Source organism: Colias philodice, chromosome 19 (assembly GCF_061535455.1).
Source record: "Colias philodice isolate Cphi_HAF_F1 chromosome 19, ilColPhil1 Martin Lab GWU primary, whole genome shotgun sequence".
NCBI lineage: Eukaryota > Metazoa > Arthropoda > Insecta > Lepidoptera > Pieridae > Colias > Colias philodice.
In genome coordinates this window covers 10,609,749-10,633,896 of record NC_143104.1, presented here as the reverse complement: position 1 = coordinate 10,633,896, position 24,148 = coordinate 10,609,749, and the positions used below count along the sequence as shown (strand labels likewise).

At 34.4% G+C, this 24,148-nt stretch overlaps 3 protein-coding genes and 1 long non-coding RNA gene across 5 annotated transcripts in view; 2 read left to right on the top strand and 2 right to left on the bottom strand.

Moving 5' to 3' along the window:
• LOC149480175 (uncharacterized) overlaps positions 1-24,148 on the top strand; it is a 204,404-nt gene that overhangs the window by 123,655 nt on the left and 56,601 nt on the right. The window lies entirely within an intron of this gene.
• Positions 755-11,028, bottom strand: LOC149480178 (uncharacterized). Its single transcript, XM_089707109.1, has 7 exons — positions 10,942-11,028; positions 9,654-9,927; positions 7,075-7,231; positions 5,112-5,229; positions 4,098-4,232; positions 3,649-3,862; positions 755-1,026 (listed from the first exon to the last, which is right to left on the bottom strand). The coding sequence occupies exons 2-7, from the start codon at positions 9,814-9,816 to the stop codon at positions 872-874; spliced, it is 942 nt and encodes a 313-aa protein (XP_089563235.1). The 5' UTR covers positions 9,817-9,927; positions 10,942-11,028; the 3' UTR covers positions 755-871.
• LOC149480177 (poly(A) RNA polymerase gld-2 homolog A-like) lies at positions 14,081-21,414 on the bottom strand. The gene is made up of 8 exons (XM_089707040.1): positions 21,067-21,414; positions 20,689-20,993; positions 18,902-19,060; positions 18,396-18,514; positions 17,760-17,937; positions 16,654-16,914; positions 15,868-16,098; positions 14,081-15,129 (listed from the first exon to the last, which is right to left on the bottom strand). The coding sequence occupies exons 2-8, from the start codon at positions 20,978-20,980 to the stop codon at positions 14,987-14,989; spliced, it is 1,383 nt and encodes a 460-aa protein (XP_089563166.1). The 5' UTR covers positions 20,981-20,993; positions 21,067-21,414; the 3' UTR covers positions 14,081-14,986.
• The window catches only part of LOC149480164 (uncharacterized), a 381,320-nt gene continuing 378,884 nt past the window's right edge, over positions 21,713-24,148 (top strand). For both annotated transcript variants that reach the window (XR_016317112.1, XM_089707222.1), the window contains exon 1: positions 21,713-23,473. Coding sequence is in view for 1 of the 2 variants with exons in the window: in XM_089707222.1 (XP_089563348.1) it covers positions 21,983-23,473 (1,491 nt within the window). In the remaining variant the exon portion in view is untranslated. The remainder of the gene's footprint in view (positions 23,474-24,148) is intronic.

The window sequence follows — 24,148 nt, the reverse complement described above, 5'->3', positions numbered from 1 at the left end:
AAAAAGAACAGAATTAGTATCAACGCACATCATTGTCTGTGCAATATTTTTTATTATGTCATCAGAGATTTTACTCAGAAATGCTCAGAAATATATACATATAATTTCTCATTCTCGCAGAGACCTTTGGTCGAATGACGTTTAGTTCCTCGTTTGTTACGGCACCCCGTGTTACCTTGCGATCCCGTTATGCCCCCCTTTCCCATAGTTATAAAAAAATATCGTATGTACATAATTTGTGTCATTGTGAAAACATGCATAATTTTATATGCACTATCAGTGTGCACTATACTGTCTACTAGCTGATACTCGTGGCACGTGGCTTTGTGTACCTCTACCTACGTTGAGATTTTTATATGCCACGCATAACTAAGTACCTATTTTTTAAGATAAATGATGAGCTGAGTTACCTACCTATTGGCTATTATTTATTCCATAGTATATAATATTATCAGACAAGCTATTGAAAATTCCGTCAAAACAGTCCATTTGATTCAGAAATATTCAATTGATAAAGGAAATAATGTGCGTACCTAATAAAAATATGCTTTAATATATAACAAAACAGACATCTTTATTTTGTTTATATATAAATATAATAGATTTTAAATTAATGATCTCACGTTCAAACGACTACAATAATTAAGTAAGAACATTAATAAAATATTAAATATAATAATATGAACATCATCCTAATGACCGCAAAAAACAACGATGTCACCGCCAAGGATGTAAAATAAAAAACCAGTTATAATAATTTACACACTTTATTAAAAGCTAAATCACATTTACCGCGAACAGAAATACGTAATCATAAAATATCATTATACAATTAAATTGCAGGATTTTCATTTATTTACGAAAAGGAAATCTAATCTACACTGAGTAGTCGAAAGCTGCCGGGCATTCCCGCGTAGTCCTCATTGAAGCTGGACTTTTGCCGCAAGTTTTCATCGGTCCCTCCTTCGTTAATGTCACGCAAATATTCCATATTGTCCTTAGAACTCAATGCCTCAATCCAATCCTCTATAAAACAAAATAATTTAATAATTTAATTACTAATTTTATTTGTATTAAGTACAAAAAAATTGTAGGTAGGTAAGCAGGTACAGGTATATCTATATTCATTGTAGCCTGAAGGTACGTCATATTGTACAAAGTTTTATTAAAATTGTACAAAAAAGGCGATTTGAAAAAAAATACATAAATACATAATTAAAAATTATAATTAGCTTCAAACTTTGATATTAAAGAATACGGAAGTTTCACAGTTTGAGTCGGGTCCCGTTGTGGGGTGCATATAGATATTTATTATATTTTCTAATATTTATAACCGATTATTTTTTACGGAAGTGTGGGTCATTAATTATCGTTCATTGTCTTGCCAGACAGACAATTAATTTTAGTCTAGGCCGAATTGAATTAAGGGCCATATTTTTAATACGTGGTAGTTATTGTAGGTGACGAGAGGTGAGGGCTAAAACTTTTGAGTGTTCTTTTAAATTATCTACTTACTTATTTAGAATATTTACCTACATTTAACCCTTAAATGCATATTGTATCAAAAACGAAACGGAAAGTTTTATACGATTCAGAGCCCTTTAAATTTTTATTACCTACGCATAATTTTGACTTATAATGTAAAAGAATAGTAGTTTCTGAACGAAAAAGTAAAGCATTGTGATTGGTCCGCCATTTCGTAATGCGTTCATATGTCATTGTTCGCTGACAGTTACAAATTTTAACAACAAGTGAATTTGAAAGTTTTCATCGCGCATTATTGAATAAATCTTGAAGCTAATCCAGATAAAAAAAATATTTTATTATAGGTAAGTACTTTGATTGCATGGTAACATAATATTTTTCATTCGAATTTCGCATTATAAATAAAAAAATTGTTTTTTTTGCTTGTATCAAAAATGAGACATCATGCATTTGGGACTTTGATTTGGTTACATTTTTGCTTGGTTGCGGGTTTGAGCTTTTTATGCATTTTGTTGTAGAATGGAACGTAAACGAATTACCGATAGAGATATTGAAGATTATTTAAGCCAGTTAGAAGATGGTTACTTATCCGAGGATGGTAATGAAGAAGATGAAAACGATTTTGAACAAATTCTAACTACTGCAGAGCTGCGAGCCGTACTGGAAGACAATGAACAATCTGAACCTGTAGCCGATGTGCAAGACCCCTCTTTGATAGAAGACCCTCCTTTGATAGAAGATCCTGCATTGATTGATGACCCTGTGCCAGGTATAAGCAATAATACTACTAGTAGTAGCCAACCAATTCGTGATAATATTGATGTGCAAAGGCTTATATGGAAAAAGCAGTCACTTATATTCCAAGAAGATAACATTCGATTTCAAGGTTGTAATGATTTTCTTTAAGTCTGTGGAGAGGGGATCTTATGAAGAATATGTGACCAGCTACAATGGAATTGAAATGTCTTCAGTAAGTTGGAAAGACAATAGACAAGTGACGTTGCTGTCTACTTATGTGGGAGCTGAGCCTGTATCCACCATTGAACGCTATGATAAGGTTGAGAAGAGGAAGAAATTTATACAGTGTCCAAAAGTTGTGAAAGAATATAACGCCCATATGGGCGGTGTGGATTTAATGGACTCGTACTTGGGCAGGTACAGAATCCGCATGAAAAGTAGGAAGTGGTATATTAGGCTATTCCATCACCTTCTTGACTTGACAGTTATAAATTCGTGGGTCTTATATAAACAGGTATGCTATAAAAAAAACATAGCTGCGAAAAATATATTGAATTTAGCAGAATTTAGAACAGAACTTGCAGATGTTCTATGTAAATATAAAACCCACACCCAACCTGCACGAGGTCGACCAAGTAGTAGCAGTACTATAGAGGAACCATCTCCTAAACGGAGGAATACCCTTCAGGTAATGCCATCGGCAGATATTATACACGATGGTACTGATCACAAACAAATACGCATGGATAATCGCATGCGGTGTATGATGCCAGGGTGTAAGCTTCTAAGTAGCATCAAATGTGAAAAATGCAAAGTTTTTCTGTGTTCGAAAAAAAAATTCTGATTGTTTTAATAAGTTCCACATTTAATTATAATAAATAATTCATTACTTTGCAAACGGTTTTCATTATTCCTGAAAATAGAAAACCCCATAACAAAAACCCGAAATCTAAGGGTCGCGAATACTTGATTAGGTATTAAATGCATGTTGTATCAAAAATGATACCATACGATTTTTGATAAATATATATAATAAAATTACATAAATATTTTTTTTACTATTTTTCCCGTATTTGTTACCCCTATATGTAATACATATATTTTTCTTATCACAATAAATAAATCTGTGCATTTAAGGGTTAATTATAACATACACAATTAACATCAGAAATCACTTTTAAAAACTTTAATTGTAAACTAAATAAGTAAAGACTACATGACTGTTTTCCGCTATTTTGAAATTTATTAGGTGATTATGCATAAAGATTAAAGTGCATGTTGGTAATTTACTTGCACTCTTGGTCTTGCTTACAAAAGATCATGTTAATTACCTAGGTACTCGTTAATAATGTTTCTACGGCTATAAAGTCGCAACACTGTAACCATATACCCATTTCAATAATTGTTAAAATAATAGTTAAATACCTTGGATTTCTTTAGCAGATTTCTGATCTCCGCCGGCATCTGAAGGCAGGTATTCCTTGCCGAGGATCTCGACCAGCGCGTCACTGTCGGGATAGTGGTGCAGACGAGATATCAATTTGGGTTTCAATATTTGCTTCAAAATTCCAATAAAGCTCTCCATTAGTTTCGAAGGTGAAATAACGTGAATACCTTTTATTCGGAAGCTGTAACAATCCTGAAAATAAAGCGAATGTATATAGGTATTTTGTATAGTTACATAAGTAGAACAATATCAACAACTTAATATGTATTTCTTGTAGGTACAACTAGTTTTTCATTTTAACTTGACGTAAATGATAATACAAATTAAATAATAATAAACATAGTGCATTGTAGAATACTGCTTTGATACAATCATTAAAGCAGTATTGTACAATGCAAGTTGTTTTTAATAGAGGCAATTAACTCACAATAAAAATAGAATACGCTTGTCGAAATTCCATTAAATTAAAGGAAGTTAAAAAATCTGCCATATTGGTCTGTCTCATGTCCAGGATGTATTGAATATTGCCAACAACATCAAATCTTCGTAAGGAATCCACTATCTGAAAAAAAAATGATTTTTTTTATGTTAATGAACTCGTTTATGATTATTTTGAATTCAATTTGCACTTACTTACCTACTTGGTATGTAAGTACTTAGTTTTGAACATAACAAAAAAAATATAAATGCGCAAGAGAATAATATTTTAAAACCAAATTATGTTATTTAATTTTTTATTATCTCTTATCTAAGTATCTAGAATTATTACACAGTTTTTCTAGTATTGCAGCTGCTTAATCATTTTATAGACTTGTATGTGAGTAACTAGTAAGGTACATAAGTATACGAGTAATTAAATAGACTTGGGTATGTTATGACAACATAAAAAATACAAGTTAAAAATAACATAAACAACATTCTTAAAATAATTGGTGATGTTTAATATAGCATTAGGAATTTAGGAGAAATGAACAAAAGGTAGTTTTATAATTGCCCGTCGAAAGAAGAGGATTGGAAAAAGAAAATTTTGGCATGTATGTGTGTGACATTCAGTGTCCTAAAAGGATGATACGATTTCGTGTAGTGTTCATTTCACCTATAGATATGTCTATCCATATAGTAAATATTTTGTAAAAAGAGATGCAGCTGGGTAAAGGCTAGAAGACATCATTGAAGACATTCGGTTTTTTGCTACAAGTCATAATGATCTCAATTTTATGTATCAATGCTATTTATGGTTGGGTATGTTTAGTTTTAGCATAGTAATACCCATATCACAAAGCTCTCATGACCATTAAAGATCCGGCTATACCTACCTAACTACTAATACTTACTTTTTGCACAGTAACTATTAAAACTCTGGTGTTTCTCGCAATATTTATCGAATCTTCCATATCTAATATTAACCTTGCTATTTTTAAAGTTTTATACTCATACTTACACAACATCCAAATTTGTAATGTTGCATTATTTGAGATGATTTGGTTATTGGTTTGTTAAAGGAGATGTACACGATCCTGTGGTGCTCCTTGGTGAGAACCGGCATGATGGCAAGAGACCTGCAAGTTATCATTGTTAGACCTAACTACTAACTACTTAGGTAGTTATCGATGGTAGTTATTATATTTTTTGTATCCAATTTTGTTCTTTGTTGTTACAGGAATGAGGAAAAGTTTTATGTTATAAATTACAATCTGAATTTTAAATTAGAGCTCAATAAATTCAGTAGATTTTTTTATGAAAAACCAAAAACATCGTCACGTTTCGTGGTTTTGGAATTTATAATAATGTAACGCTCACACAATATATTGCACGTATAAACAAAAAAGAAGCTTAGGTAACGTATAATTTTTCAAGTTTCAACCTTTATAAGTACCTTCGTAACTCTATGTGGTTTGAGCCACAGAACTATGTGGTAAGATTGATCAAAGATAATATTATAATACTAGCAGGATCATGTGCGGTTCATTAGATACCTACAATCATTTTAAATTTACAACAATTTGTACCTTCATTGCAGCTGGATTAAATAAATAATAAAATAAAATAAATAAAAAACACTTTATTGTACAATGCACAGATATACAATACAATAATATACAAAAAGAATCTTCACCGTACAAATTGGCGGCCTTATCGCTTTGAAGCGATTTCTTCCAGGCAACCTTGGGATATAGGAAAATGAAAAGATTGAAAAAGGTAGATAGTGCATATACGAGGAGTGAATACAAATAAATATAATAGATATGAGTAAGTTATAAAATTACATATAACATAAGAAAGAAAAAAAACGTGCAGAAGAGGATATATAAAAATTTCAAGTAGAGAAATAGGTAAAACAGAACAGATACAGAATGACTATGAGGACAGATAATATTTTTTAATTGCAGCTTTAAAACTATTCAAAGTTTGCGCTTGCTTTATTGCGGTTGGTAGGGAGTTCCACAATCTTACGGCTTGCACGGTAAAAGATGAATCATAAAATTTGGAGATGTGAGCAGGCATACAAAGCGTAAGATTGTTAGAGGAGCGCAAATTACATTCATGAGACGAGCCCATAAATATAAATCTCTTTTTTAAGTAGGAAGGAGTTCTGGGATCGAAAAGGATTGAGTACAGGAGGGACAGGAGATGCGTATTCCGGCGAAGGCGGATAGGAAGCCATCTGAGTTGTGAGCGGAAGTCTGAGATATGGTCGAACTTGCGAAGACCAAAGATAAATCTTATCGCAAAATCGGATTAGATTGTGGAATTAAAAATATATTGGCAATTCTTAAACATTATCTCTATGAATTAAGTAAGATAAGTAGATATATATTTTACAATATATAATAACTACTTATATGGGAGTTGATCAAAATAAAATCATAAGATTATTCAAGGTTGCTACGTAACACGTTGCTCAAAGAAATGTTTTTAGGATTATATTTTTTATATGTATAAAAAGTAGTTACGAATAAAATATGCTTATACAATACTTAATAATAATTATCTTAACGTATTTAAATATTATTGTAAAATAATAAATTAGGTAGTTAACTAACTACTTACCTACTAAACTTTGTAATAATGTAAGTACATTAAATTTTAATTCTAATGTGCAAGACTTACAAAAAAATAGGTATCTTAAATCGCGGTTTTACCCGCATTGCTCCGCTCCAATTGATCCCATTCCCAGCGATATTATATGTATAATGTATATATAGCCTATGTGTTAATCCATCTATGTGTGTGCCAAATTTAATGAAAATCGGTTCAGCAAACACACATATACAATTTTTGGCATTTAAGTAATATCACGTAATATTAATAGGATAATAATAGGAAATATTAGTAGGATATCTATATACCTTTAGGTACTCGTGCAACGAACCGGTTTTTTTTTCTGTCAACTTTAAACTTACCCAATATCATGTATTTCAGCATAATCTGTTCTAATATCTTTTACATTGAAGAAATGTGGCCATAATGTTCTCATAGTACAGGCCTTGTCGATGACTCGCTTGGCGCGTTCGATAGACCCCTTGCTCGCTACTATGTTCGCTTCGATGTATGTGTCGGCTGTAGAAGCAAACACAATCGATAAAATATGAATCTACATCTAGTATTATTAATTTTCTGTGATCTACCTAAGTATATTAATACTTAAGTCAATGGTAGGTATGTATTATGGAATGTGACAAAGAAAAAAATATCTGAGCTGCTCTGGACTCATACATCTCCGACCACTTTTTTATTAGTCAGAGATTGTTGTAATAATCACGTGTTAAATTCGATTCGATAATATTACCATAATACCTACAATTAGCTACGGCCTACATAATAATGATGTATTTATTGCAGATTTATTGCACGCCTCATAAGCGAAGCGTTGAGGTGGGTACTACTGTCACTTCGCGCGAAACATCTGATTTTTCAAACTTAAAATGTCTTTATGTATCATACATTGCACTTGTAAGATAATACATACACACACATATTAAGAAAAAACACTATTTTTAACATTCATGATATTTTTGATGTCATTTTTGTTATTTAAACTAGTTAAAAAACAGTTTAAAAAAGTTCTGTCTTGGACGTCCGTGTGTCTGTATGTGCGGATCCTTTTTCTTGTTAACACGATAGCGACCGAAATACTTTACTAATCGAGTCTTTTTTTTTCTCTTACGCTTGAGTATGCTCAGGAATAGAACCCTTTCATTTTTCAGGGTCTGATTCGATGTGGTTTAATTGTTATTAAATAAACAAAAATAATAATTAATAAATATTTATTAAAAAAAAATTATGAGGCGTGCACTTTTGGATTTTCCAAATTATTGTAATTTGTAATTAATTAATTAAAAACATAAAGCTAGTTAAATACTTTAATATAATTTCTAGTCTTCCTGTTTCCTCGATCTAAATGCAAATAAATATTCTAAGTGGTTTAATTTTGAATTTTTATCTTGCAATGATACGCATAATATAATCTTTTCCGGTAGGTGCATACCTAACTAACTACATTTATTTAATTTTGATTTGTTTTATTTTTTTCACAGATTTTTTTCACTAACCATGTCGTTAAGAATGGTGTGATGTATTGATTTTTTGACTTGTTTAAATTCATATGTTTTAAGTAATATTGTGTCCTTTTACCAACATGTCAATGATAATCACAATGATAATACATATAATATGGATAATATAATCATCTCGCATAACCATCAATTTCAACCACGTGTCAACGGGGTTTATAAAAAATAATTGAATAAAGTCATTAATTTATATACTTACTTTAAATAATATAAGGGTGGTATTGTTTCGCTTACCTAGTGATTACGTAAACACGATTTATATTTTAATTTGATTACTGAATGTAGGTACATTTACATCTAAGTTAAGCATCTCGCCGGCATCAGCCTATGCAAAACTATAAGTTCCAAATTCCAATTTCCATTGAGCATTTCTAATTTCTATGTATACGGGATACCTCATAATTCATATCATAGTTTTGTTTTATTAGGGAGACACCTTGATAAACGCGAAAGTGTCTCTGTCTGTTTGTCTTTCTTTCATGTCGCCACGGGGTGATTCTATAATATGTATGTATTATGATTTTTGAGTTTGGAAATTTAGGAGACTGGAGAATGATTAGTAAACAACCTTTGACCGGAAAAACATCTGATTCCCACGGGAATTTCTTTAAACTACGCGGGCGATACTGCAAGTGAATACCTAGCTAGAATAAATTAATTTATTCCTAATAATATTTGAGACGCTAATCTTGTTGCTATATCGAAAACAGGGACGAATTTATAAAAGACAAAAATAAAACAAAAACGACAACAAAAATAAACATAAATAAGTTTGTAATTACTAAGCTAATTCGGAATAATTCTGTGATAATTAGAAATAAAATTTTACTAGTAGGTACCTAAGTAGGTACCAATACACGTATAGGAATCTACGTATTGAAGTAAATAATCTATCATTTGAATATTTATGAAGAAATTCTCGTTTACTTTAGAATCTTAATAAGACAAATCTTGTTAAAAACCGGATCGTTAACGAGTATAAAACTAATTAATTAACAATCTTTGGCAATTTTATAGTTATTGATTTCGAGTTATTCCGAGTTCGAAAATGAGAAAGAAGGTCTTTGTTTCACAGGTAAATTTTTTGTCATTTGTTTTAATTAACTGCAATAATAGGTACTTAGAAATTATATTTTGATAACGGTTATAATAAACTTAAGAGTAAGTACTAGGTTCCTATATTTGGTAGTAAAATTGCATTAGGAATTATTTTTTGCAAGGTGGAGCGACAATATACGTAGGGTTGCTGGTACAATTTAGTAGGTACCTGGCGGCAAAAAGCTGAAGACCGAGCTCTATGGCGTGCCTTAGGAGAGGCCAAACAAAACGCAACTTTTGTCCAACAAAAGACGGAGAAAGGCTGCAGAGAGAGGAATTATTTAGACTGATAAGCTACAAACAAAACTTACTGAAATCCTTTTTCTTGAAATGCGGCTGCTGCTGAATCCACTCCTTCACCAGCTTTACCGCCTGCTCCATTTCACCCGGTTTGCCCAGGTTAATCTCCTTGCGGACCTCATCCAGCGTGTTTGGATACACTTGCAACAATTTGGTCTTCTGTCCTGACTCCATCGTACTGCGGCGTTCGGATACAACTGCGGGCTGTTAGTAGTTTTCCGATCTTATAACCAAACTGAGCTAAGACCAGCATCCAAGTAGTGACCTTTATTTCGCACCGCGAAACTAAAAATGCAAGAAAAAATATATTTTGCTTTTCGATTATAGGTCTGGAGGCCTTCAACGTCAATTATGCGGCCAGATATCGTTCATCTCAATACAAAAAAGTGGTTTTTTTTTAAACAAATAGTGTGGATACATATATTGTGTGCGCAGGTAAGGAAAATTTTAATTGTAATAAATTTTAGGAGTGAACATTATACATATACATATTATTACTTATTCAGCGGAAAAATAACGTTGAAGTTAGTATTATCATTACGTAACCATATCTACATACGAATCAACAATTAAATTTCCTAGAATCTTATTTATAATTATTATATTATTGTCAGTAGACATATAGGTCTACAATTTAAATCAAATGATTCATACCAAGTAATAATAAAAAATATGTATAATGTGTATATTATGTAGCTTGTAAAGACCAGCTCCATAAAATAAGATTTCTCAATGCAGTCTGTATTTTCCTACCATATTTAATTCATTGTGTCTTAAAAATTAAACAAACAAAATTGAATTCTAAATGAGATTCCAACCCAAAAGGTACAGGTAACTAAGTACCTACCTGAGGTACCTTTATGACCTTAGTATTGATTCGTGATACATACACTGACACATCACAAAGCCATATTATACCTAATTGTGTTTTATTATATTATTACTTAATGATCTAAGTATTATGCACACAATACAATTATGTTTTTGTTTTCACGAGTCTTCTCGCTCTGTGTGGACGAGTTTCTAAAGAGCGATCCTGTTAGGAAAAGTGTAATACATTTTGTAGTGCATTTTATTTTCTGGAAATATAGTTAAGAATTTAATTGATAAAATCATAATTGAAATTGGTAGTTATAAGTTAGGTACAGAATAACAGAAAGTTTGTTCTTCGTAATGCAGTTTTGCATTTCCAAAAGGCATATGTGCATCAATTTAAAAATCTAGCAATATTTACTCACTAGTAGCTAGCTACTAGTTATTATTCTGTGTCACTAGTCTCACTTAGCGCCAAGTACTTACCTCGGGGCACCATAGTAAAAGGGGATTCCCATAATCACTACTACTACACAACTTGCGTGATCTACAATGTTGCAAGTGCGCGCACGCTTTGCGTGGGTCATATGGAATCACCAAGCCGCAAGCGGATATTATGTTCTATTTGCATCTCTCTATATGGATAACTCGTTTGATAGCATTAAAAGCATTCATAGCATTCACTCGCTCGAAGCTTCACTTCTACCTAGGTAAGAACGTCACAAAGCTGCCCTGCGAGACTGGTAAACGCACAACTCGCACAAGGAAGAAAATAAAATGTTATTAGAATGAATCTGCTTTATCGTTCATAACATTAAGTTTCTAGAAAATGTTTCTATTTGTCGCAATAATCTATACTAATATTATAAAGCTGAAGAGTTTGTTTGTTTGAACGCACTAATCTCAGGAACTACTGGTCCGATTTGAAAAATTATTTCGTTGTTAGATAGCCCAATTATCGAGGAAGGCTATATATCATTAGGTACGCTAAGACCAACAAGAGCGGCGGGTGAATCCGCGAAATGCAGCTAATCTATAATATAAAAATGAATCGCCAAATGTGTTGGTAAGCGTAAAACTCGATACCTAACCGCTGAACCGATTTCGTTAATTCTTTTTTTATAACATTCCTGGTTTGAAGATGGTTCTTATGGAGAGAAAACGTAAACATGTACCACGGGCGAAGCCTAGGCGACCCGCTAGTTTCTTATAAATCTTTACCGCTTATCAGTACCACATAGTTAACACTTAACTGCCGGAGCCCTACCAAAATAGTTAAGAATTTTGCACATTCTTAAGAAGCTTTGTCTCTGTAGGTACTATTTATTAATTCCACGTGAACCACGTGAACAAAACCACTGGCCAGTCTTCTGTCATAAAATTTATATTTGTACTTAAAAACCAATTTGTTTATAATTATTATCTAACGTGAGTCAGATTCAGGTAAATTATTAGAAATAGAAACCAAGAAATTAAAATAATCGCTCGTTTACTTTGTAGTGTCGGGTGAAGTTCAATGACTATCTGCACTAACCTAGGTACGTGATATCAAACTGACTGGGTGCCACTTCCACCTTCTGTAGATACATAATTAGTTTTCAAAAGGTCGCAAACTGCGTTATGTACCCATGGGAAATGTATACCAATATTATAAACCTGTATGTTTGTATATGTAACCGACTTCATGGAGTCGATTTTGACCCACTTTAAATGGGCAGATTTCAGACTACAGTTTTCAAGGATCAGTGACAATATTTTATTATTATAATAAGATTATAATATAAATTTTTAAATGCGCCTACAGATGCAATTTTTGCACTTGCGAACTTGTATAAAAATCGGTCAAACACTAAAACCTGTATATTTAGGGCTTGAAATAAAAATCGTTTTTGTGGCAGTTTGTATATATTTAATAATATATTTTACAATAAATTTTGTACAATTATAACCTTGCTTGTGTCAATATAATAAACTGCAAATGAGTATAAACGCCGGATGACAAATAAAGCAATAGATTCTTGTAAATTTGCACTTTATTCTGTTGAAACACAAACCGATACATTTTATTGAATGAATGGATTTTAAAATAGCGGCTACGTAATATTACATGCGTGTATAAATAAAAAAAATGTACTTAGAAACATGATTACGTGATTATAAAATGCATTATTTAAAATCAGATAGTTAAATGAATTGAGACTAATATTACAATTTCTTGTTAAACATTATAAAATCAAAAAAGGATGTGACAGCAGCCGAATTTTAAATCCATTCAACGTGTAAACAAAAATCCAATACTCGTGTACCCCCTGCCTTATATATAAAATACACAATACTTTGGCAGTGATTATTACTAGCACCCCATACATTTTAGCCAATAGTTAAGATTCAAATTGAAAACATTCCGCAACTTGCTTAATATTACTTGTTAGATTCGAATACAAACTGCTTAAATAAAATAAATTTGTGGGATCGGGGAAAGATTATATTGATTGGATTCCGGCGGCAGCGTGTGCGGCTACCGCCGGGGATACGCTGATTATGTAAAATTCTTTTTTTAAGAATTTTCCTCAATTATTTTTTAGTATTTTTTTTGGATTTTTTTTATTAATTTTTAATTTTTTTTTGTCTTTTTATTTTAATTTTTTATTGCTTTCGGTTTTTTATATTTTTTCTTTAAATTAAGTTTTCGAGATGCAATTTTTTATAATATATTCATAAAGTTTTCTTACTGATTAAACTTTATTTATTGTACTTTTATATTCAGAGGCGGTACGCCAACGCAGTATACGTAAAATCAATATAAAACTTATTTAAACTATACAAAGAGTTGCCGGGCGACTGATCGGTGAAGATAAGCGTTCGTGGACTCACGTTTCCGATAAAACCATCAAAACAAATACGGAAATAAATATTGTAAAACGTAATTTCAAATCTAATTTTCAAAAATTGTTATTATAAAAATAAAATTCATTATTGAAATCCGACTCCATGCTAAGTAATATATTGAAGGTGTATAAAATAGTTTGGTGTATTTCATAAGGCCGTACAAATTTTAAAATATATATCCCTCGACCTGTGCGGGAGTAACAACGTCTCATTATATCTGCTCTAACACGCCTACGTAAGAGATAACAATTACTACATTCTTTATTATTTTAAAGATATGCTTTGTTTTATATTTCATCTCGTATCCACTATGGAAACAAACTTCAACAGAGAAAGCGGTCGTATAAAATTATTTAAATATTTAGCACCATTCAATGTTCATATCGGCTCGCAAATAGCACCAAAAAAAGCCTTTGATGAAAAATTATCGCTGAAATATCACAGAAAATTTTGATCTCGATGCCGAATAGCGCAATACTGAACGATGGAATGTGATTCATACATGCGTGTCTGATGTACCGAGTGAAGCGGGGGAGTCCCAGCGGCTCACGTGCCCAGCGCTTCCGAGCCAAGCTTATCGTAACTTGTACAACAACTTCCAATATATTTTTTGTCATTTACTCTTTACATCACAAAAAATAACTATTTACATAAAACATACATACAACACGACTAAAACGTTTCAACAATAGTTCTCTTTCATTCTTACTATTTACACCATTAAATAACTTATAAATATAAATATTCAAAATTATAATAGGACGCTTTCGAGGCAGCTTCGGTGCGGGACGAGCTAAAGTTACGGACAAATGCGTTTCATATTCGATGCCGAGTGGATTCCGTGCGTCAGGCACCAAGTGAAACCGGCCAACAATCTGGTCTCAGTATGCGCGTCTCGACCGATTTCAGAGCGGACACTCTTTGGTGGGCCGTAACTGACTAGTAACAACACTAACTAAAAACATGGCACTATGTGATTTAACATATGTCCATAGTGACAATAGTTCTATAAATATAAAATATGTACTATAAATAATAAGTGGCCGTCTGTGAAAAAGTAGGAACTAAAAATGCATTGCAGGCGGGCGGGGGGCTCTGTCCCGCGCCGAGTGAACAGGACAGGGCGGGACAGAGCCACCGGGCCGGCGGACGACCGACCGCCGAGATATTTCCGGTCGGACGCTAAGTACTATATTACGACTACATATATACAGGGATTCAGTCGCATATCACAGCCAGTCGATTATTGTTACGGCACTATTTGGGACTGCACCCTATTATAATATAGCTTTGTACGCGATAATGTTGCAAGAGACGAGTCCCAGTGGAGTCACGTTAAACATTACACGAGGCTGCTCCTATTTTCATGAGTCCCTACTAATCGAGCGAACCAAACGAATCCCAACCGGCGAGTCCTTGCAACACTGTCAAGATCACTTCACAATTTCACTGTCACAAGCCGAGTGGGGCGATCGCCCTGGCACATCACATCACTGGTTCGCACCACAGGCTAGACCGCCACGGTCCTGCCAGTCGGTCGGCCTAGCGGCGGGTCGTCGGGCGGCGGGCCCCGGTCGGGCGGCGGGCCCCGGGCGGGCGGCGGGCCCCGGTCGGGCGGCGGGCCCCGGGCGCGCGGCGGGCATCATCGCTGCGGCGCCGGCCACGCGTCCGCCAGCCGCATGCCGGCGGAGAGACGCTGGTAGCTCTCGCGGAAAGCTGTCACGATCTTCTCGAACGACTCCGGGTCGTAGACGGAACGCGCCGTATTGGACAGGTCAAACGGTTCTGCGGACAGAGAAAACGAGTTATGACACTGTATGCAATATTCGAACATTAAAGTTCAACGCTCAAACAATTGATTAAAAAGTCAATGTACATATAATCTATTCTTGTAAAATCATAAACAGTTTAATGATATTATGTAAAATACCCATTATAATTTTCTATGTAAACAATAAAGGGTCAATTACAATCCAATTATCATTATGACCAAAATGGGTATTCTGTAAAAACTTAATCATAGTCATAATAGTAAGTATAGTAATTAAATTGTCTCAATGGAACAATAGGCTTGTTTCGACATGGAATTTATTAGCTTGGTAATTTTTTTATATTTTCAAATGATCTTCAAATTAAGGTAAATTATTCAATAAATCGCAATAGTATGTACATAATGTTATATGATGATTATAATATTTCCGAAATAAATCCGTAAAAACAAAGAAATAAAATGGCATGATATTTTTTTATGAAAACTTATGACAACAAACTGAACTGTTTAATTGTTGCTATTCTTGAACAAATGGTTGCTATTATTGAACAAATGGTTGTTGTTGTTAAATAAATGAACAGATTGTTGCTGTTGTTAAACAAATGGTTGTTGTTGTTGTTGAACAGATTGTTGTTGTTGTTGAACAGATTGTTGTTGTTGTTGAACAGATTGTTGCTGTAGTTAAACAAATTGTTGTCGTTGAACACATTGTTGTAGTTATACAAATCGTTTTACGGTAAATGTTGACTCACCCTCGACACAGATGAGCTGCTGCACGTGCGGGTCGTGCATGCGGCAGTCGGCGCGCGGCAGGCGGCGCGCGGCGCGCACCGACACGCACATGCGCTCGTACGGGAAGTGCGCGTAGTACTGCAGCAGCTGCACGAACAGCTCGCCCAGCGGCGTGCGGTTGGCGGGCCGCGCCCGCGCCGCGCCGCACGCCGCCTCGCGAGCGCAAGGCAGGATCGCCGGCTTCGCGCCGCCTGACACCAAACAGTGCATCAGTTAGTGCGAGAATCAAACTCACTAATTTATTCATTGATTTCGACTTTTTCTAGAAGCACTTTGAATTACCCATAACAGTTTTACAAATTGCTACCGAATCTGAAAGCCCTATCTAAAGAGAACCGGCAAGAAATTCTGTAGTTTGAACGCGTTAATCTCAGGAACTGCAGGTTCGATTTGAAAAATTCTTTCGGTGTAAGAAAGCTCATTTATCGAGGAAGGCTATATATCATCATGCTATGACCAACAGGAGCGGAGCATTGCGGGTAATAGTTATTCCAAAGACCGCGAAAACCATCCATGGATTTCATCTTCCATATATTCCTTAACGCTGCAACTCAACTAATACATTCAACACTCACACTGCAGAAAGTGTATGACCATGAGCGTGAGCGCATTAATACATTAACAACACTCACACTGCAGAAAGTGTATGACCATGAGCGTGAGCGCACTAATACATTAACAACACTCACACTGCAGAAAGTGTATGACCATGAGCGTGAGCGCACTAATACATTAACAACACTCACACTGCAGAAAGTGTATGACCATGAGCGTGAGCGCGTACGACGAGAGCGTGCGGCGCCGTGCGTCGTTGACGCGGTGCGCGCGCGCCCACAGCTTGGCCACGGCCACCAGGGGCCGCACGCGCCAGTCCGCGCGCGAGAACCACAGCAGCAGCTCCGTGTTGCGCACGCCCACCACGTTGTTGCAGTTCAGGTCCACGTGCACGCCCGCGCGCGCGTCGCGGAACTTCAGGATCGGCACCTTCGCCTGGATCAGCTCCGCGTCTGCGACACACGTGCAACATGCGCATGTTATCTGATAGCTGTTCGTGTAGTAGCTAATTTTATATGTTAAAGTCGAACAAAAAGAACAGAATTTTTATAATAAATAAAATTCTCTTCTTTTTGTTATATAGTATAATCATATAAGAATATGATTATATTTTATGCACACGCAAGTTATGCAATTCATTACTAAAAAATTACGAAAATAAGAATTAAAATTACTATATTTTCATGGAAAACAATAATCAATGGCTTTGAATCGTTTTTGCACGCCTCATAAGCGAAGCGTTGAGGTGGGTACTACTGTCACTTCGCGCAAAACATCTGATTTTTCAAACTTAAAATGTCTTTATGTATCATACATTGCACTTGTAAGATAATACATACACACACATATTAAGAAAAAACACTATTTTTAACGTTCATGATATTTTTGATGTCATTTTTGTTATTTAAACTAGTTAAAAAACAGTTTAAAAAAGTTCTGTCTTGGACGTCCGTGTGTCTGTATGTGCGGATCCTTTTTCTTGTTAACACGATAGCGACCGAAATACTTTACTAATCGAGTCTTTTTTTTTCTCTTACGCTTGAGTATGCTCAGGAATAGAACCCTTTCATTTTTCAGGGTCTGATTCGATGTGGTTTAATTGTTATTAAATAAACAAAAATAATAATTAATAAATATTTTATAAAAAAAAATTATGAGGCGTGCACTTTTGGATTTTCCAAATTATTATTATTTTCAAATGCGGATAGCAAAAAGTTTGCATTGAAATACTAACAAATTGCACAATTGTAAAAAAAAATTTCAACTTTTTACTTATAACACTAAAACAAATACTAACTAGGATCAATAGCGCGTATATAGGCGAGTATATAGTCGAGGTGCAGCAGCGCATGCGCACGCGGCTCGAGATGCGCGAGCGCACGCACATACAGGCACAGGTCCATGTCTGACGACTCGAGGCCGAAGCCCGACATTGTGGAGCCCACCACGTAGAGCCCGTAGCGGGGGAATATTGACTGCGGAGGGAATGATAATAATTAATATCAGGTCCATGTCTGACGACTCGAGGCCGAAGCCCGACATCGTGGAGCCCACCACGTAGAGCCCGTAGCGGGGGAATATTGACTGCGGACGGAACAATAGTAAATATTGTAAGATGGGAAATGAAATTTAGTCAAAGAAGAATTATGGAAATTTTCCCAATGTAAAAACAGTTCAAAAGCAATGAATATTGTAAAAGAATCTATACTATGTCATTTCTTTTACAGAACAAGATTCGAAACTAGGATTTTTTTAACTATTTTGCACTGATAAACTGATTTTGTACAAACCACAAAACAAGTTTGTGGTGCTCAAGATTTCATATTTCGAAAGATACTGAGTAAATTTTTATTTTTATCTCTATTCAAAGTATAAAACCAATTTAGTATGGATCAAAATATAAAACCCAAATAATATTACACGCTTTGCTCACCTTAATAGTGATATAAAGATATCTCCATAAGTTCATCTTCTTGTGGAATGTCTCCTCAGTCTGCTGGGACTTTATGAACTTGTCCCAGATCTCTTGTGATAGTGTGTCCCAATTTGAGCCTGAAATAAACACAGTCTTCACTTACAATTCTAAACATAAACTTACTTGTAACTTTTCAGGATTTCTTTGTAGAAAAAGGCATAATATGTAAAGAAATTGTTTTGCTACCCTTTCAAGTTTTATTGTATTCAAGACAAAATAAAACTTAATCGAGCCTGATTTATGAATTTTTATGTACTAAAACTATGTCCTTAATCTATAAAATTATAAAACAAAAATGGTTTTTACTTTTTATTTTCTAAAAAGTTTCTTTAATCCATTTATATATTGAGATCACATACGAATTATGCCATTTACGCGTGTATGCGTTCATGGATGTATGTGCGCATTTATGTGTGTGTAATCAGATGAGAGATCTCATCATCATCATCATCATCCCTACTCACCGTTCAACAAATCATCAGGCGTGAACTTGACCTGAAACGGGTACGCAGCAGTGAGGTAGCGATCCGGCGCGATTCTACGCGGCCGGTGCTCGCGGCGGTTGCGCGCGCGCCACTCGCGGCTCACGTTGTTTGTCGAGCTGCCAGAGTCGCGCTTGTCCCCTGGAAATTTATTTTTGAAGTGAAAACTTCTTTAGCGGCGTTGGGTATAAAATCTTAAACTCGCGTCAGGACACGTGGCCTGATCGAAAAAGCGTAAGACGGATTTTTTTTTTAGCCCTTATATTCCATGCGTAAGACGGATACCATTCCAAAATATCAAACATGCTGAACGTTAATAATCAAGTTTTCACTTCTGCCCGCGCTCCCGGAGTGCAACCCGTCTTTTTTTTTTATAGAAAACGAGATGTAAACAAATTTCCTTTTGGGATTTGGGAACAATTACTTTAAATTTTTAAATACAAATAATAATAAACTGATAAATAGGGTTGCAAAATTAATTAAATATTTATGCATAATGTAAACTCAAAAAAATTTTAATGGATCAAATTGAACATGAGACCAGACAATATCAATAAAGTAAAAATACATGGAATCAGTTTTCCCTCTTGTTATTATGTATTACTAGCTTTCCGCACGCGGCTTCGCCCGCGTTTTCAAAGGAAAACCCGCATAGTTCCCGTCCCGTGGGATTTCCGGGATAAAACCTATCCTATGTGTTAATCCAAGTTACCCTCTATATGTGTGCTAAATTTCATTGTAATCGGTTCAGTAGTATTTGCGTGAAAGAGTAACAAACACACACACATCCTCACAAACTTTCGCATTTATAATATTAGTAGGATTTTTATTTTGTGAGTTTAAGAATTAATAAGTTCAGTAGGTATAGTGCCATAATAAAATACATTGTGATATTGGGTGTATTTGTGACCCGATCACTACAGTCAACACATCACATAATATCTCCAATATCTATTATAATTTCTCTTCAACTTCAATAGTCACAATTTTCACATTTGCACCGTTACAATTTTTCAGTGTGAAAGTATCTCTTAAATAACATTATTTTATCTTTGTGAACATTGAATTGTTATCCATGATGTGATGACCCTCCAGATTTTTAAAGAATATAAATGAAAATATGTATTTAAATGATTTCCCATGTATATTCCTTAAAAAATCTTTAAAATAAACATATCTTAAAAAATTGTAGTATAGGAATTTAGCCACCCATTGTGTCAATTGTTATCCCAAGGTAATGAAAAGTGTTAATTGAATCATCGGTTGACATAGAAACATGATAAGATTCTTATTAGAAGTAAATTTTATCAAAATAAAATTTTAATAGTATTGTAAAACAGCTTATATCAAAAAAATCGTAAAATATTACACATGTTACATGTACAATAATGTTGTTTAAAGATAATTTAATAATTTAAAACCTTTTTAAAGTTACATGCTTGGTAAATTCAAATTTATCATAGCATTTATCAATGGGAAACTTGTTTTATCTTAAAAGACTACAAGGTCAAAACACATTTAACATTCTTAGATATGTCATAACAAATTTAACATACAGATATGTATATACAGATATGTCACAAAATAAAACAGATTTACATGAAAACAGAAACATTGTGAAAAAAGAATGAGTTGATCAGATAAGATAAATATTAAAACCAGATCATAGCAAAAAAATGAGGGTACATGAAAATAATAAAAATGGCTCCTTTATCAACAGCTAAATTAACATTATGCACATTATACACAAATGAATATATTAATCTTACCTTTTTCACTGGATTTATTTGAGCCAGAGGCATTACTTGATAGGCTGGAGTCATCTGAATCATATCCAAATGCATTTTCGCCTTTTTGCTGTCGCTCCCTGCGTGGCTGCCACCTGCGCTGCATTCCCTGTCTGGGGGAGCCCATCCCGCGCATCCCAACACCACCAATCATTTGAACAACTTCCATAGGATATTGCCGATTTTGACGTTCCATTTGACCCTGGCCTACATATATTCCGGGTGCGCCGAACCCACCGTTCCCATGGTACACTATAGGTGCACCTTCATTCATTTTGCCTCAATATCTGCAAATAGAATAAAGCCTTGAATAATAAATAACACCGGTAACCACACGAGATTTTCTATTCGTGTACAAACCTTTTTCTGCAACTGTAAAATATAGTGACGTGTCCAGTTGCAGTCGCTTATTTTATCATGCTAATTGTAATATTTAATTAATACGGTGCGACGTCTAAATTGTATAATTTTCACTTATTTTAATATACCACCGAAATCCGAGACGATCCGTCAGACGTATTTCCTTGTAAGTCGATGGCTATCTTCTTTGATTCAAGTTGAAGTCAATTAAACGTTCTTGTCGCTTTGCTTCCACCGTACGAACAGATCGAATTAATTATACGACGTCTTTTTTAGCAAATCTACCCACAAAATTAAAAGGTAAATCTCTAAATTGGAAGAAAAAATCCGCCATGACTTAATGAAACAACACTAGCGACATCTGGTGTTTTGAACTGTAATCTACACGTGATAGACTTCATTTTTTATTTCAAATCTCGTGTATTCGATTTGCAGCCATGAACAAATAATTAGCTTAAAAAGCTATTAGATTACTTATTAAAACAATAACTTTGCATTGATTAATAAATAACCAACAGATTGGCTATTTGAAATAAGTTATGAGAAAAATTGTTAAAAGAAAAACAGCAACAAATCGAATCATATGATTTATTTTTATTACGAGCAATATCGTTGTATAGTTTTTGACTTTTGTTTTGAGTTTGAGTTTGACAAATAACGTCAAATGCTTTTCTCGCCTCTGTTTACTGATTAAATTGATAAAATTAATTAAAATTATTTTGTCTTTAGTAAAAATTGTTGGTCACATAGCATGAGATTACAGAGAAATTTTTGTTCATTATGCATGTCTTTAATATGTTAGTGTAACAAGTGATGACGTCGAAAGAGGATAATGTAACCTTAAAAGTGCTAAGATTGTGTAAATACAAACTTTGTTTTATTTTATTATCGTTATCAGTCGTTAAAGTGATTTGATATGTCACATTTTGGAGATTTTATGGACGGCGTACCCGTTAAAATATCAGAAAAATACAAGCGACCTCCACGAATCGAGTTACCTTATAGCATTACAGAATGTCCTTTGCGAGCGCAAAATGTTGTTGAATGCGTCAAGTATTGCCCTACATTCGAACGTAATGTACTTTCTAAACTCAAAGAGCTTAGAAGCGCAAAAGAAACGAAGAAAAATGAAAGGCGACATCGTCTTCAATTATTGGAAGAAGCGAAACAAAAGAAATTGGACGCCATAGCCGCCGCTGAAGCAGAGGAAAAGTTGAAGCAGCTCAGTGTGTCCGAGGTGTCCTACCCGAGCACCGATGAGATCAGCGCCCTATCGCCTGACGAAAAACCAGAACGAAACTGTGATACAAGTTCTACTCAAGACAATAGCCCAGAGATTGATAAAACTACAAGTGTAGATGTTACTTTGCCATGTAGTACAATCCAAGACTCACAGACTAGCATCTTGCAGCCCATACAAGTGCAGTCAAACTACCAACAAAGTCTCCTTGATGATCCAGATCCATTGCAGGAACTAAAGATAAGTTCTAAAATTACTAAACCCCAGTACTCTCATAATGTTGAAACAATGACATTCAAAGATTTTGAAAATGACACATCTAGCCCGTTTGATAATGTTGAACTTAAAACTATTAATGATATGGAATTATTAGCTCAAGTGTTGCAAAGTCAGAGAGATTCAACAGCTAGCTGTCAGGTGCCAAATTATCAGGAACAGGTCTATCCAGGCTATGCAAATTGTGCGACACAAGCTCAGATTGAAGGTGTCACATACATACCAAATGCTTACGGGGAACAGACAATACAGGGTCAAAATATTGTATATTCGTCTCCACAGCATTACCCAGTCTCCAATGGCTATTATGTACAGTCTGATAATATATGTGATAGGAGTATTCCTGTTGATAATGTATATATGCCCAATTATCAATATTATGTTCCTACACAACCTTATACAGTAACAGATCAATATTACAGCAACCAATTGCCGACCACATCAGCAGAAATCAATCAAATAACTAATGGAGCAACCTATATCCCACAGCCTTATTATTATTACCAACAACCATATTATACGCAACAGACAATAAACACTAACGAGGTAACAGAAGAGCCGACAGCAAATAGTTCTCAGAATATAGTTAAGTCTAGGTCTAGAAGTGTTCCTGATATTGTAAGGGAGTTGAATGAGGAGTTAGCTACGGCAAAATTGAGAGCAAATGAGAGATCTTGTAATGTTAGTCCCGCACCTGTGGCAATGGTTCCAAGGTCATCTTCTAGTAGTGATAAACGAGATCATAGAAGGAGAAAAACTGAGCAGTTGCCAAATCCATATGATAAATTTCCCCCACAATTACAGAACATGTGTCAGAAAATTCATGGAATGGGCTTTCCCTTGGACAGGGTAGCCAGAGTGTGTAGCCTAGTTGGAGAGAATGATAAGAAGGTCTGTTGAAATTTAAAATGATTACTGTTAATTGTTATACATATTGTGAATGGGCATTGTATAGTTTTTATTTACCAAAATTTTTACTTACATAGTTTTTATTTACTCAGGTTTTTATTTCATTCATCTTTATGATAAAAATCTACATTTTGCTCTTGTTCGCATCTTCAAAATAATTTTTGTTATAGTACCAACTTTTATCCCCTATACTGTTCAGCATAAAATTTATCAAATCCTTTGTTATCAGATGCGTGAATAATTAAGTCATTTAGCCATCTTTGTGTTTAAAAATCAAGAAGATAAGTAACAAACTAAAAGATGTGTATGTAAATTGTTTTTTTTTATTTTTGAGGTAGAATTCCAAAACTTTAGAGATTCCTTTCTGTAACAAGTTACAACATCTTTACAGAGACACTTCAAGTGAAGTAAATTGAGCTACTTATGTGACATAATATTATCTCTGATTGACCTGAATGACCTAACTTTACAGGCTTTGTTAAGAATTTGAAGTGTAAGGCCCTTCGCTCATGGAGCTACTCAAAAATGACTGAACTAATCAGTAATTACGATTACAAACCTGTTACAAATTGTATCTCGCATACAACGCTACTCAAGTTATAAGGTTTCAGTCACTTCTGTTATTTGCTCGTTCATTTTTATCATAAAAAACAAAGA